Source organism: Gavialis gangeticus, unplaced genomic scaffold (genome assembly GCF_001723915.1).
Source record: "Gavialis gangeticus isolate Ggan-Ray unplaced genomic scaffold, GavGan_comp1, whole genome shotgun sequence".
Taxonomy (NCBI): Eukaryota; Metazoa; Chordata; order Crocodylia; family Gavialidae; genus Gavialis; species Gavialis gangeticus.
The window spans coordinates 30,263,947-30,279,803 of record NW_017729031.1 but is presented as its reverse complement, the minus strand read 5'-3'; the positions used below and the strand labels follow the sequence as shown (position 1 = coordinate 30,279,803).

The 15,857-nt window shown below is 44.9% G+C and overlaps 1 protein-coding gene across 1 annotated transcript in view; it reads left to right on the top strand.

The window, feature by feature from the left end:
* The window catches only part of KALRN (kalirin, RhoGEF kinase), a 721,807-nt gene that overhangs the window by 391,350 nt on the left and 314,600 nt on the right, over positions 1–15,857 (top strand). Inside the window, exons 15-18 of the mRNA XM_019522566.1 lie at positions 3,398–3,517; positions 9,125–9,316; positions 12,367–12,516; positions 13,774–13,888. Of these exons, the coding sequence (XP_019378111.1) occupies positions 3,398–3,517; positions 9,125–9,316; positions 12,367–12,516; positions 13,774–13,888 (577 nt within the window). The remainder of the gene's footprint in view (positions 1–3,397; positions 3,518–9,124; positions 9,317–12,366; positions 12,517–13,773; positions 13,889–15,857) is intronic.

Genomic DNA, 15,857 nt, shown 5'->3' with positions numbered 1-15,857 from the left:
CAGATTTTATTCGTTTCATGCGCCCTAATAGGGGAGTACATGTAGACACTGAGACGTTTACTGCACAGTTGATTAGGCAACTGCTTAGTAAACATCTAGTGTAGATGCAGTCCTGTGTGTGACAGCCGCCCCTGGTTCCCAGCCACTTTGTTAAGCCTCTGGATTAAACCCTGCCCTTTCCCCCAGCTAGTGCAGGGTAGTGGGTCATGCAACATGGTACACTGGGAGAAACCAGTTTCTTCATGATGTCTCTAATCAGCTGCACCCTGAATTCTCAGGTGTGGTTTGCCTTATTTGCTCTAATAACTCCTACACCTGATAAAGTGTACCAGAAGTTATCCAGTCTCACCACTACAAGCAGTGCCGATTAAGCTATTCCTTATATTATTTATAAGCACAGAAACTGTTGATGAAGCTTCCTGACTAGGCAGATGAAGATAAATAAGTATGAACTAAGAAACGAAGGGGTTGGGATGGAGGATAGATGGGTTTACATTGCTGGTAGGCTTCCAAGAGTGCGTGCTATTCTTTCTAGCGGACACTTTGGGGTTTCTGCTTCTTGACTCACAAAGTGAGCTCTGATTTATAACCCAACATATGCTATTAGAATAATTTTTTGTAATCATTATTACTGATGTTTGTACTCCACTTGCCTGCTTCATTCAGTAATGCAGAAGATGGTTGTTTTTGATAGAAGCTGACGAAGATGAAAAATATATTGATTTCAAAGTAGTTGGCGTTTAGACAGTTAATTTACTTGGTATTGATCAGTTGTGCTAAATGTGGACACCCAAGACCAAGACAGTGATGCTTGTTGCTGTATTTAAACAAATGGACACAGAAGAAAGTATATTAAAAAGCATTTGGCCTATGCGAGGACCCGCGAGGCATTGCTTTAATGCACTCGGCTTTGCTCCTGCAAACATTTACTCATGTGCTTAAGTTGGAGAGAGTGACTGGTAAATGCTTGCAGAATCAGGGCCTAGCTTTGTATCTCTGCGCCTGGAAAGAGCTTTCTTCCAGCTTCATGAGGTGGTGGCTCCTGGTAACACGAAAAGGAGCTTCAGGATTCAGAGATCTGAGGATGATCAGGATGAGCAGTATACATCTAACCTTTATTCTTTGCCTCCTGTGCCACAAAGATTCAGGAAGCAGCAGGTGACTGCTGAGCCGAGTACAGACTACATTTAACGTGTTTGCAATGGTGAAGGTGAATTTTGCTTTAATTGTCCAACAGATCCACTTCACTCACGCTCACAACCCTTTTGTACTTGGCTTTCACAAGTGACTGAGTTGCACTGGTGCAAATCACTGGAGAATACTAATTTCAGAATTGCATCTTCAGTTGGGTGTACTATATCTGGCTTTATTCAATGCTAAAAGTACCTCCAATTCATGAGAATGAAATGTACCCCAAAAGTTAAGTAAAAGCGTTGTATGATGGAGCTCTGAATGCAGTCAATGGGCTCCAGAAAATGAAGAAAAAAGCTAAAAACCATCAGCCTTAATGTCTGATACATGAAAACTGCTCCCTAAAAATGTCCTGTGATATTCTGATTGCTTCCTGAAAACTAGTGATTATGCTCAGCTGTTCCTTTTCTAAAAGCAATGCTCCGTGCCTCCTAAATTCTCAAAGGCCCAAGTCGCATCACAGCAAAGATGTAAAACTGTATGGGTAATGAAACTGCCAGTTCAAATTGTGCCAAGGCAGAGGGATCCTTTGGTTAACCTCCTTCAGGGAACAGAGTAGTTTTGTACCATGGTACAACGTAGTCCATAGTCTGTAGGTTACTCATCTGGCGTATTATACAAACTCCAAGACAAAAAGATCACTATATGATAATCCCATTTTGTTTTCTCTGCCTCCGTGTTGCGTTTTGTACAGCAAGAGTAATGCCTGCTGATGAAATGGAGAGAGCTGAAAAATGAAAACTGCTGCAGTGCTGATCTGTGCCGAATGCTGTTTTCTACAAATTAGGGTCAGCTACATGTGTAGACTGGTTCCTTTTTTTTTCCTTCTAGGGACAGCTAATTTCCTTATCCCAGAGGGAGGCACAGGGCAGTGAGAAAAGTGATATATGATGTAAAGGGAAAAAATTGTTTCTTTAAGGCCCTTTAATGAGTAACTTGGGGGAAAAAATGTAGATTGCTATCTCGAATGTTGAAGCAATGTTATTGAATTTCAGAGCTCTATAGATCACGAGCGACGCTTGCACAAAGGATTGTACAGTGAAGATTTCCAACGCATTTGCAAACTGAATGCTGCAGCCTGCACCAAAACCCACATAAATAGAAAACAGGTCTAATGGAAAGTTGGTTTTAACCTTCATCTGGCTTTGGATCAAGCCTTTGTTTAAACCAGTGGTACCATTTGCAGACTAGGCTAATACTTCCTGGGTGCGTCTACATAAGCAGAGCTCTGCAGTAATTAGCCCTGCAGTAAAGTCTCTGCGTCTACATGTGTGGCCCTATTAGGCCGCAGTAAACTAATAGGGTGTGTCCAGATGGTTCTGGGAACAGTGCATCCTGGGATGCTGGAGAACAGCATATTGCTCATTTTATCTCAGTGGAGCAGCCTGAAGTTATCCAAACACAAGCTAGGTAGCCCAGCCCACAGTTAACCCGTGCCTGAAGTGGTACAGCTTTGAGATGCTCAGAGTTAATGAGTGCTGCAGCTGAGCATAAGCATGCAGATGCTCATGTTTTAAATGCCTTTAGTGTGATCTAAGTCTAAAATGTAACTTCATCCCAAAGGTCACTGAAACCATGAGTGCACTGGATCCAGCAAAACAGGCTTCCCACGTAACAGTGTGGCCACAGGTCTGGTGGTTGCAAAAATACAGTAAGATGCGATACAAATGTGCATTGCTACCCACTGTGGGCCCCTGAAGTTAATGAGCCTGACTGATCTTGCTTAGGCCTGGGTGAAATGTCTGTATGCTGCTTGACCTAAGAACTCTCCCTTGGCTAAATAAATGTGAGTTAAAACAAAGCAGCCTTTAAAAGTGAACATGCAACCTTCAGATATAAATATGGCCAGTGCTTTCAACAGGAAGTGGAAGATCCTTGTGTTTACTTTGAGCTGTCTGCCCTGTTGTTCTCCTTTTCATCCCCGTCCCGTGGTATTTGCACGGAGGAGCATTCACATTTGGGAGTAGAACTTGGAAGATGTGGCCAGTGCTTTGCCCTCCGAGTCCTGTTGCAACATAATCTTTTGAGCAATAGCGTCTGCAGTGAAATCTTTTGTCCCTTTGATGATCAACGTGTATGTAAAGAAATCCTCAACCAAGGAATTACTTTCTGCCCATCTGCACAATTTTTTTCGAGGACAGAAGCATTAGCAGAGGGTGTAATTGCAAGAACCAGTTGTATTGAAGTACATCCCTTCTCTTTGCAGGTGCTGGGCTGGATTCGGAACGGGGAGTCGATGCTCAATGCCAGCCTCGTCAATGCAAGCTCCCTCTCAGAAGCTGAGCAGCTCCAGCGAGAACATGAGCAATTCCAGCTGGCCATAGAGGTAACACCCATGGAGCAAACTTTTTTCTTTCCCAGAAAAACCATGTAGATGGGGACTTCTGCTCAGCCATAAGTCAAACCACTGTGAGCTTAAAGAAGGGAAAGGTGGAAAGAAAAACAACCTTTGAAAAGAAGCAAGGATTTTTCTGGGTGATAGCTCCAACTGGGCCACTTGTATGGTGAGAGAAACCAAGACAACCTCTCGATGACGTGCATTCCCCCCAATTCTTCTCTAAGTTTCTTCCAACCGTGCAGTTGGTCCAGTAAAAGATATCAGCTGCAAAAATCCTTGCCTCTCCAATATTTCCTGGGCCATCATGGCTACAACATCACTCGAACACTATCACAACTTTGAACAAGGCAATTTATCTCCATCTTCATAACATGGCAGGGTGTTAACAGTGAAATAAATAGCATATCTTTGATAGCGAATCTTTTTGCTGTCAGGTGTAAACACAGGCACTGGTGAGAGCTGCTCACATGCACGCACCCTCATCAGTCCTTTGCTAAGAAACAACATTAAAATTCATAGATGTGAACTCAAACGAGCAAAATTTGTAGCTCATTTCTAGGGCACTCACTTATGAATATATTCATCGTGGAGGATTATACAGCCCTCTCAGAGGAAATCTTTGTTTGACTTAATTCTGCTGCCTTTGAGCAAACAGGGAAAGTTCAGCAAACAACTACTCTGTCATAATATTGGTTTGTTAGAATGGGGCAAGAGACAAGAGGTACCGTCTGTGTTATCTATAGGTTAAATTGGGGTGTAGCTACAACCTCTGTGCATAAGATAATGCCTCACAAAAGCAAATTGTGATTGCAAACACTTCCCTTCCCAGTTCCAGGTACACAAAGGGTGGAGGAGCATAGGGAGGGTAGCAGGCAACAGAAGCTGCATGAGGGGCTGGAGCGAGGGCATTCACTCTCTGGAACGGCTGTACAAGATGGGCCATTTTCTGCCCTCGTCTTTGTGGCATGCAGACATCCACGTATTTACAAATAGAAACAGGAATATATGTACAGTATAGAATAATAGAAAGTTAGGGCTGGAAGGGACTTCAGGAGGTCAGCTAGTCCAGTCCACTGCTCAAATCAGAACCATCCCCAGCTAGATCATCCCGCCAAACTTTGTCTAGCCGGATTTCGAAAACCTGCAAGGATGGAGGTCCCACCACCTCTCTGGGTAACCTGTTCCAGTGCTTCACTACCCTCCTAATGAGCAATTTCTTCCTAATATCTAACCTAAACTTCCCTTGCTGCAGCTTGAGCCCATTGCTCCTTGTCCTGTCATCTGCCACCACTGAGAACAGTCCAGCTCCAACCTCTTTGCAACCCCCCTGCGGGGAGTTGAAGGCTGTTATTAAATCCCCACTCAATCTCCTCTTCTCTAGACTAAATAAGCCCACGTCCCTCAGCCTCTCCTCACAGGTCATGTCTCCCAGCCCCTGAACCATTTTTATTCCCCCCTGCTTGACTCTCTCCAATTTGTCCACCTCCTTTTTGTAGTGAGGCGCCCAAAGCTGAACACAGGACTCCAGATGTAACCTCACCAGTGCTTAATAGAGGGGAATATCACTTCCCTTGACCTACTGGCAACACTCCTACCAATGCAGGATGCGGTTAGCCCAGTATGCCATTAGCCTTCTTGGCAACAAGGGCACACTGCTGGCTCTTAGTCAGCTGATTGTTCACTGTAACCCCCAGGTCCTTTTCTGCAGAGCTGCTGCCCAGCCAGTCACCCCCAGCCTATCCCGGTGCAGGGGATTGTTCTGTCCTAAGTGCAGGACTTTGCATTTGTCCTTGTTGAACCTCATGAGATGCCTTTTGGCCCAATCCTCCAGTTTGTCTAGGTCACTCTGAATCCTAGCCCTACCCTCCAGCATATCTACTACTCACCCAGCTTGGTGTCATCTGCAAACTTGCTGTGGGTGCACTCCATCCCATCTTCCAGGTTGCTGATGAAGACACTGAACAAAAGCAGCCCCAAGACCAATCCCTGGGGCACTCCACTTGATACCACCTGCCAGCTACACATCAAGCCATTGACTATTACTCTCTGAGACTGATGCTCCAGCCAATTTTCTATCCATCTTATGGTCCATTCATCCAGCCTTAGTTTTACTGTGAGAATGTTGTGGGAGGCCGTATCAAAAAACCTGGCTAAAATCAAGGTAGACCACATCCACCGGTGTCCCCACATCCGCAGAGCGAGTCATCCCAGCCTACAAGGCAGTCAGGGTGGTCAGACATGACTTGCCCCTGGTAAACCCATGCTGACTGTTCCTAACCACCTTCTTCTCCTCCAAGTGCTTACAAATGGATCCCTTGAGGATCTGCTCCATGATTTTTTCCAGGGGCTGAGGTGAGGCTGACTGGGCTGAAGTTCTCTGGATCCTCCTTTTTCCCTTTCTTAAATATGGGCACTGTGTTTGCACTTTTCCAATCATCCAGGACCTCTCCTGATCGCCATGAGTTTTCAAAGATGATGGCCAATGGCTCCACAAGCACATCAGCCAACTCCCTCAGCACCCCTGAGTATATCCAATCCAGCTTTGTACATGTCCAGCTTTTCTAGGGAGTCCCTAACCTGTTCTTTCTCCACTGAGGGCTGCTCACCTCCTCCCCAAACTGTGCTGCCCAGTGAAATAGTCTGGGGACTGCCCTTGCCTGTGAAGACTGAGATGAAAAAGGCATTGAGCACTTCAGCCTTTTCTGCATCCTCTGTCACAAGGGTGCCTCCCCATTCAGTAAGGGACTTGCACTTTCCGTGATCCTCCTCTTGCTACTGACATACTTGTGCAACCCTTCTTGTTACCCTTCACATCCCTTGCTAGCTGCGTATTGTGTTTTGAATTATATTTGTTCCATACTAAGGGATGCTTTGCATTCTCCCATTCGTGCTGACCGTGGAGCACCTGCCTGGTTCCTTAGGCTTTATCCTATTAATTAATGTTATCATGAGAGAGTGAAGGATTAGGGTGGCTTTCCCCAGGCCTCTACCTGTAATCTGCACATCTTAAAGACAACACAAAACACCATGCAGCCCTTTGCCACCACCTTTAAAATCATAGTTGCCCTGGAAAAAACTCTCTCTCTAGAGGGACTTTTGAAAGAACTCATTATTTAATAATAATTGCTTCATGCAGTCCTGTAAACCTCAGGGAATCTGGTGCCTCTTATCAGTGCTGTTAACTGTCATGGAAAGAGCATCTCGACAAATAATCAACTCTGATCCAGTTCCACTAGGATCCAGTTGCTCCCTAAGGAAAAATAACCAAAGTTTAGTTGCCCGTTTTGCATCAGCTAGCTGGTACTGAATCACACTGAGCAGATCATAGCTACATGCAGCACTGTGGGGCAGGAGACGCGCTGCCCGTGTTATCATGGCTTGCTGCCACTGTGAAATGCTTGTACTCAGTGGTGAATGCAAGCCATCCAGGGGGAAGAGGGTTACAACACTGTGAGGAAGAAAAGTTGTAAAAGGAAAAAAATAATAGATGAAATATTAATCGTGTTTAAAGCTCAAAATGGGGGAGAGAGCTGCAAAGCACACAGGGGAGAAACAGGTCTCTAAAGGCATCCTAGATGTTGAATTCAATTTTCATTTAAAATCCTTTAAAGTCTATTTAAAATAAGCACCACCACCCTAATAGCAGTGAAGCCATTGGATATTAAATTCAAGCAGTTGTTCCTGAATGGCTTCCTAAATGTTTCTGTTGAGTATTAATCCTTTTTTGCTAATAGCTTTCTCTGTCTTGCATTATTCAACAGTATTTTACCGGACACGTTCTAGCCCCTTTCCAGGTCTAGAGATTAGATCATAATGCCAAATTCACACACAATACTTTTAACAGCTACAAATGAAACAAAGACCACGAGTGTCTTCAGGTTTCCATACAGATCGTTAAAATCAAATATTGGCTCAACTGTGCCCCGTCCTGCAGCCACCTGAAAGGATGAGGAAGAGCTACTGCTTGTCCTTCTCCTGGGGTGCAGTAATGCACAGTAGACTAATTCTACTGCTCAGGAGCACGTCGTGGCAAAAGCCATGCTAATGCACAGTAGAATTAGTCTACTGCTCATTAACATCACTAAAAGACCGTACCTGTCTTTGCAGGTACTGAACGTAACGTGCAGTAAGAACAGCGCATTAATGCATGTGTAGAGATGCCCCTTGGGCAGCCTAAGGGTTGTCCTTGCATTTGTTACAATGCAAAGTCCACTACTTGGTTGCTCCATCTCAGAGTAGCTTAATGAAGACGGTTAAGTCAGTGTATTCATGGCTCTGTCCCTCCGAAACTCATAGCTGAGCAGCTGTGTGGGTGGTGAAAGTACACTGTAATTCCCAAAGTTTTATATTAGAGTATGGGCTGAGGAAGAATGATGCCATTTTAAGGGCAGACAGGTGGGATTTACCCAGTTCAGCTGATTATAATTTTTTCTTGTAATGATACCATGTGTCTACTCTGCTATCCTGTGGTAAGTAAAGCTAGCTTAATGAAACAAGCTAAGTTACTATGATTTAATTTTCATGGCCTGTGAGATTGGAGCTGATGAATAAAATAGTTGCAACCTATCAGCTGATGTGCACTCACAAGCAATATGTCTCGTCAGCTCTACCCCCCCTTATAATGGTTTTCTTGTTTGATTGTTCACCGTCTAGTGCTAAAAGGTAGCTATTCACTGAGCAAAGTCAGGGGATACCCAGAAGTATCACAGCCTCTTGCTGTGCTGATGATGCACATTGCAGCCACGTGTGGCGCAGTTCTGGAACACCCCTAACACAGCACGGTTCAGCTGCCACGAGAGTAAATTTACACATCTGCCAAAGGAGTATGTTATATGACGCATTTCAGTTTGGTACAGGGCTTGGGGAGTTGAGATCACTCAGATCTTCAAAAGCCTCATGGGCCTTTTTTCCTACAAGCATCTCAAACTCTGTTATAACTCCGTTATATTATAATGAACAATGGTTGAAACTATTCTTCTTCATTTATTCAACACAATAACTGAGCATAACCCTTTATTGGCAAAATGTTTCCTTTAAGTCACCGTAATATTTTCTGGGGTCACTGGGTTGAAATGCTATGCAGACGCTGTGCAGCAGAGTACCTTTACTCTCATAAATACTCCTACTGATGCCAATGGGAAGACTCGCATGAGTAACACTAGGAGTTTAAATGTTTCAGGATCGGGCCCTTTGTTTGTTAACTGTAATATATTTGCTGAGATATTGTTTTTTCAACTGAAGCTGGGTGCAGCAGACCCTGCATGGAAGCAGGATGTGAGCTCCTGACGGCTGTAAGTTAAATTTGGGGCATAAAAAAGGGCTTAATTGATTCAGGATTTTTAGGGTTGCAGCCCAAGCAGCAGTGCCTGCTGCTCTCCAGCTTCTACTGAGTTGCAAATTGTGTCAATAAGATGCACCAAAGTACTTGACAAAAATAATTGTTCATCGTAGAAAATCTCTCTGAAAATGTTTCACTTTCTCACATCTCCATGCTCACACCTCACCTCACCTCTTTACCATATGCATGGCACATCTGTACAAACCTCTCTTTCCTCCCCTCATACACAGTCCCTCTTTCATGCCACTTCCTTACAGAAGACGCACCAGAGCGCCCTGCAGGTCCAGCAGAAAGCTGAAGTGCTGCTACAGGCTGGACACTACGATGCAGATGCTATCCGGGAGTGCGCTGAAAAAGTGGCACTACATTGGCAACAGCTGATGCTGAAGATGGAGGACAGGCTCAAGCTGGTCAACGCATCGGTTGCTTTTTATAAAACCTCCGAGCAGGTGAGGTGAATGATGCCTTCTCTGCGGGAATCTGCATTGTTATAACCTATGTTCTAGTGTGTGTGTTCAACTTCTAATTGAAATGAGAGGAACACAATCAGTTTCTTTTCTTCCTTCTTCAAAGAGGGAAATTCTTAAAACCTCCTTTTTTTTTAAATCTAAAAAAAATGTTATGAACTGTTTTTTCCCATTTTGTTTTTGAAGGTTTTTTGCTCCTAGTTAATGCGTGCCTTATTTTAATTAGCTTTAACCAGATAGCATGAGGCTAAAAATGTAGTGACTTCTAAAGTTACTGCTCCCAAACCAGTAGTGCAAGTCAGTGCAGGCAGCTTTAAGCATCGTACATCCCCGCTGTCTTGCCTTGCTCCAGGAGTCCACCCATTACAAAGCACAGTATGCCAGCGTCCGCGATTGTGTCACCTTCCCCAATGGCCAGATTACTTTACCCCATGCACAAACAGGTGCAAGTCCTATTAGGAATTGCACCTGCTTACCTTGGCACTGGATGTGGCTGGCATGTAGATGCTCAATGGTATTATGTGGTTTAATTTACTGCAGTTATACACTAGCATGGATATCAAATATCTTTGTGGTTGAGGTTAGAAAAGGAAACAGTGATTCACATTACAGGCTGCAGGGATATTCATACACAGTCATATATATGTGTGTGTGTGTGTGTGTGTGTGTGTATGTGTATGTGTATGTATACGTGTGTGTGTGTGTATGTGTGTACATACACACAACCATTGTGGACCATCCTGACCATTGTGGAAGTGTTTACCAAACTCTGCAGAAAACTTTTTTTCTGCATGCTGATTGATTACACAGACAACTGTGGGCCTGGTCTCCAGGCGGACTTGCTTAACTCATTTTGAACTCTGTTCAAGGCAAATGCAAACCTTGCCTTGAGTGACTAGGAAGAAGTTTAACCAGGGTCATCCCTTGTGTCCGCAGGGTTGAAAAGAATCCATTCTCCTGAAGGAAGTGGAGAAAAAGAAACTAGTGAGAGACTCATTAATGCCGCAGGCAGTAAGACATGCTACCCAAGTATTTTAGCCCATAGCTCATCAAATCTTGTATCCTCTGGTGTATTTAAGTGATCAGTGAGCATACTGCAGTGTTCACCAGTTCATTCAGTAGTCCCATGGATGTGGTGAATGTTTGGAGTAAAGATATTTCGGATGATGCTTATAAACTGTTCACTGAAAAAAATCTTTCTTCGACATGTGGGTTGTGTGACAGGTTGGTTAAGTCGCGTGATGTTTTCTCTGTTTCCTGGATGGATGAGGATGGCTTGAATAACACCCTGGGGCTTTGATTCTCCCCAAAGTCGAGTGGAGAGTCCTGCAGGGAGCTGGATTTGGAAGACAGACAAGGCGGTGGGGGGTTGTAGGGTTATAAGAAATGTTCAAACTTTTTCTCTGTCTTCCTTCCACAGAAACATTATATTGTGGGGCCACCCAGGATTTCCAGTAAATGCAGTCTCCTCTTGACTGTATTTACAGCAGACTTTATATGAATGGGTCTCTTCGTGTTAAAAAAGAGAAAAGTCATTTACATATAAAGGAGCAGTCCTATTGTGAAAGGCATGAATGCAATGCTGCCCCGCACTTTTGATTAGTTGCTTCAGTATCAATCCTCCAAAACATCTCAAAGCACTCAAGCACCCAGAAATAACCCTCAGCCTGGTTGCACGGTCTCAGTTTTGGGTTTGGCATGCATGGAGCAGAGCTGTGCTTCTCAGCAACCCCAGGAAAGTGGTGTGACATGCCCTTAGACTTCCAGTCAGTCACTGTCAACACCTACCAAGAAAAGCCCTTTCACAGACTTAAAAACACTGTCTTCATGAAAGGCTGTTTTGCACATGGTTTACATCCTGTATTGGTTTAGTGAGCTCATTTCCCTGAAAAGGTACTGAAATAAACCACACCTGCATTGGCACCTTTGCCCTGGCATACCTGCAGCTATGCTAGAGGCCTCCACCAACTTAAACTGTGTCAGGTTCAACCAGCTATTGCAAAAACCGCATCACAAAGTTCAACGTGCATCTGAAGCCAGTTAGTTTTGGTGTAAAAGACCCTGTTTCAGGACAGCATTTAAGCATGTGTTTAACTAGAAGCATGTGCTGAGCCCCTGGACCTCAATAGGATTTAAGCACCTTAAGCAAAATAGGGATCATTTCCAGGGTTATCTTCTGAGTCCAAGCAGACTCCTCTTCCAGGATAACCTGCAGGGCTTCGCCTGGATTATTGCTAGGGAGGGAAGTAGTGTTTGTGCCCTACAACAAGATGAATCAGAAGGCCTGACCACAAACTATAGAGAGCCCTTAGCCAAAGAACTGGTGATAATGCCCTCTGCCCAAAAGTGCTTGGCAGCTGAGTGCCTTGGCTGTTGTGGACAAAGTTCTCAAATGCCTGCGTGTGAAACATTTTTGGCCATGCCCGTGGTGGGGCTAGGCAGCAAGGAGCTGCACTTGAGCAGGGCCGCTGGAAGCTGTGCTTGTATGACTGCGGCTTCTCCCCTGCTCTCTGGTTGCACTGGGGGGCACGGTTTCCAGCCCGTGGGGAACTGGGCCAGAGCTGGGCAGCTTCCAGCTGTGCTCACACCGCAGCTGGGGTGTGGGGAGCAGGGGGGGAGAAGAGGCCACAATGCAGACACAGCTTCCAGCTCCCCAGTGCAGCTCCCCACTAGCTAGAAGCTGCAGCCAGAGATCAGGGGGAGGGACAACCAGTGGTAGCAGCATGCTGTTTCCAGCTGTTTGGCCTGGCACAGCTTCGCAGGGGCTAGAAGCTGTGCCCATACTGCAGCCGGGGAATGAGAGGCTGGGGAAAAGCAGCGGCAGCTGCACGGGTGCAGTTCCCAGCTGCCCGGTCAGTGCATGCATCATTGCATTGAAGCTACCCAGCCCACACCAGACTGGACTGGGGTTGTTCCAGCCTGAGGCTGCCGGCCCTAGAATAGGTTACTTTGGGTCTAACGGATCTTCTTCATCCTGACAAATGGATCAGGATCGGAGTAACTGAGATGCTGTGTTCTGGGTTGTGGTTCAGGTCTGCAGCGTCCTGGAGAGTCTGGAGCAGGAGTACAGACGGGACGAAGACTGGTGCGGCGGCCGGGACAAGCTGGGGCCGGCGGCTGAGATTGACCACGTCATCCCGCTGATCAGCAAACATCTGGAACAGAAGGAAGCTTTTCTCAAGGTCTGATCTTCCTTCTTTACTTGTTCAGAAACTTCTGGGCGAGGAAAACAGTTTATTTATGTTCTGGACAATTTATGGCCTGGAAGGCAGAGAGATTTAGAGTAAGTTTTGTGAGCTTTTAATCTGAGCTCTGCTCCTGACTCACAGTGTAAACTTTGGACAAGTTTCCCACCTCTGTAATAGAGATGGTAGTGCTTATCTTAGATATGTGTTGTGAGGATTAATTAGGCAATGTTTGTGTTACACTTGGAGCATGTTGATTGCTTCACAAGTGCCGACTGTTTATCCTCAAACAGAATTACGAAAATTAAGGAAAAACAGAGCACAAAGCATTTTTACATTTCCTTGTTTCAAACCTTTACCACGTAAATTCCACTCTCGGACCTAGCAGCTAATGAGCTAAAGATAGATGAAGTAATTCTGCCTCCTCTAGGCAGCATGTGAATGGCTCCTGAGCTTCCCACCTGCCATCCAGGTGTTGCTTTTTTGAGCTGCTGGGCAAACAGGTCTGGATGTCAAAGAGCTAGCATCCTGCCACCCATTACATGGATGCAAAACTACTCACACAGGACACTCTTAAAAAGAGAAATGCATGGATCTCACATTGCCAACAACAAGCAAATTTCATGGGAAGTTAATTGGTTTTAGCTTACAGTGTATTTTTTTTGAACCAGCCCTTGCACATCTTCATCATTAAATTGCTTCAAGATATAAAATCAGTATAGTAGCTAAGTGTTTTAGTACATTAGGACAGGGGTTGTCAACTGGGGGTACTTGGGAAGGTCCCAGAGGGTATGCGCGGGGGGGCAGGGATGGAGCATCGCCCCGTGCTGCCGCCTCCCAGCAGCAGGGCCCGGCAGGGGTGAGAGCAATAGCACCCCTCTGCGGGCCACGCAAGTGCCACCCAGCTGGTCGGATGCGGCGGGGGGGGAGCTCACTCATGGTGGTCAGTGCTGCCACCCACCACCCCACTGCCGCTGCTCCATGTCCGGCTGCATGCCACCCCCTTCCCACCCCCCAGCCGCCGGGGGTACACCTATTAAAAAAAGGTTAAAAACCCCTGGTTTAGGAAGTCCCATCCCCAAGGCTAATAATTCATTAGCTGCTGGATTTGAGACGTGACGTCAGCTGAAGCTCTCCTGAGTACTTGTATCCATAAGGACTTCCTTGTGCAGAACAAGTGAAGAGCTTGCCCTTCACAGGCTCCATTTGGTTTGCTTTATATGTTCACTGGTAACAGGGTATTGCTTTTCTTAGGCCTGCACATTAGCACGAAGGAACGCTGAAGTATTCCTCAAGTACATTCACAGGAACAATGTCAGCATGCCTGGAGTAGCAAGCCATACCAGGGGGCCTGAGCAGCAAGTGAAAGGTCAGTGCATTGATGCAAGGATAACAGCAAGGATTTTTGTTTTCCTCTTGGCTTCCTGAATGTCAGGGAAAGGAACAACCATCTTTGTAAAACTTCCAGGTATACTGACCCCCCTCCAGAGCTGAAACAGCAGCCGTTATCAATATCTTTAATTGGAACGCTGTAGGACATTTGAAAAGGAGGCCTTGTTGCTTGTGCAAAAGGAAGGAAGGGAAGGGGCCTTCAAACACCGGCACTCTGTAGTTTCTCTTGTCTGTTAAAATATCACAGAACAATCCCATGGTCTCTGTTCTGCAAGAAGTCAGACAGGGTGATGGTAAGGGATGTCTTCCTGCCTTTAAAACATCCACATGAATATGTACAAACAGGTACAAATCAAATGCAAGATCCCATCGTACACCTGTCCAGCCAAGAAGAGCAGGAAATCAAAACTAGGATGTGCTTGTCACTGGAATGCAATTCAGATCAATTTGTGCTTTGTTCTCTAAGTCATACTGCTATGTCAGGCAGCATCCAACAGAACCGTCCTTCACTAGGGTTTTTCATTTGGTTGAAAGCATTTTGTTTGCAGCAAGATGATACATTTGAGGGTTTTGGCTCCATTTCCACTCCTCCCTGCTGCTTAATCGAACGGTCGCTAATCTGTGCCCAGCAATCCTGCAAGGCTCTGATAAAAACATGCTACCGTGAGTCTGCAGAACTAAGTCTTTTTATTATTATTCTTGGCTTACTTGTACAGCTGTAGAGAGGACAGATTAATGGTGATGCCATCATTATATAGTGTTGGTACCACGAACACAGGAGCATGGGTTAGTTGCATTCAGTAAAAGGATGAAAATGCTTCAGAACGAACAAAAGGGTCTTTTGTTCCCCTTTCTGCTCGTATCAGTTTTCTCAGTTTCAATCTTATCTTTGTCAGTATTATTTAATATTGTTCACTAACGTGTCAGATCAGTTTCATTGTCACTTTTCTTTTCTGCCTCTGTTAAAAAGGATGGACAAAGCCATTCAAACTGGCTTCAGCTTGGTATTTAAACACATACGTTACTATATTAACTTGCAAGTGGTGCTTATTGACTTCAGAGAGGCACATTTAAGGTTCAGCTCAGACTTTCCCTTACTGAATCATGGCTTTAGTTCTCAATCCGGTCTTATCTGTGCAGGGAAATTGGTTGAAGAATAATCTATTCTAGCGTATCTATCTGTTTGAACACTCTATTTGTGAAGAAAAGCCACTTTCTTTTGGAATAATTATTGCACTTCCAAAGCAGAGAAATGATTTTGCAGTGAATCAGTTTTATTCTGGAATAGAGTATCTACACAGGGAGCTAACCTAGATGTCCCTTGTGGAAATCTGCTCAATTTTGCCTATAGATGAGCCCTCAGACAAAATTTCCATTGCCTGCAATAGGAATTTTACCTATGCAAGGAGAGGAGATTTTTGCTAATAAAATGTTAAGAATAATAGAATTATTCTATAGTAGAAAATGACAGACTCCTGAACAGGGCTGGAAATCATGGTATCTACTAAAATTGCAACCCATAAGATAACTCCCAGTGCATAAAAAAGTAAAGCTTCAGGTCCTCAGCTGCTGAAAACCAGTATAGCTCCATTGCAGCTAGTTTGGAATCTGGCCCCACATCTCTTCTTTTCAATTAGCGTGGATGGTATATTTGCTACATATAATATCCCTTCTAGCAGATGGTCCACACAGAAGTTAAAAGATTAGAACTGTTGTTAGCTAAATCCAGCTATGGACAGACATTACGGGCTCCTACACACGTGTGGGAGCCTGCTCTGATGCACTGGAAATCCAGCGCGTTGGAGCAGACTCGATTAAACGAGTCTGCCAGAGCACGAAAATCAAAGCGCTTCGGCAGCCATGCATGTCACGTGTATCAACATCAGCACACGTCTCAGCGCTGAGAAAATGGTTGTGGCATGCTTTGAAATAAAACATGTCTGATG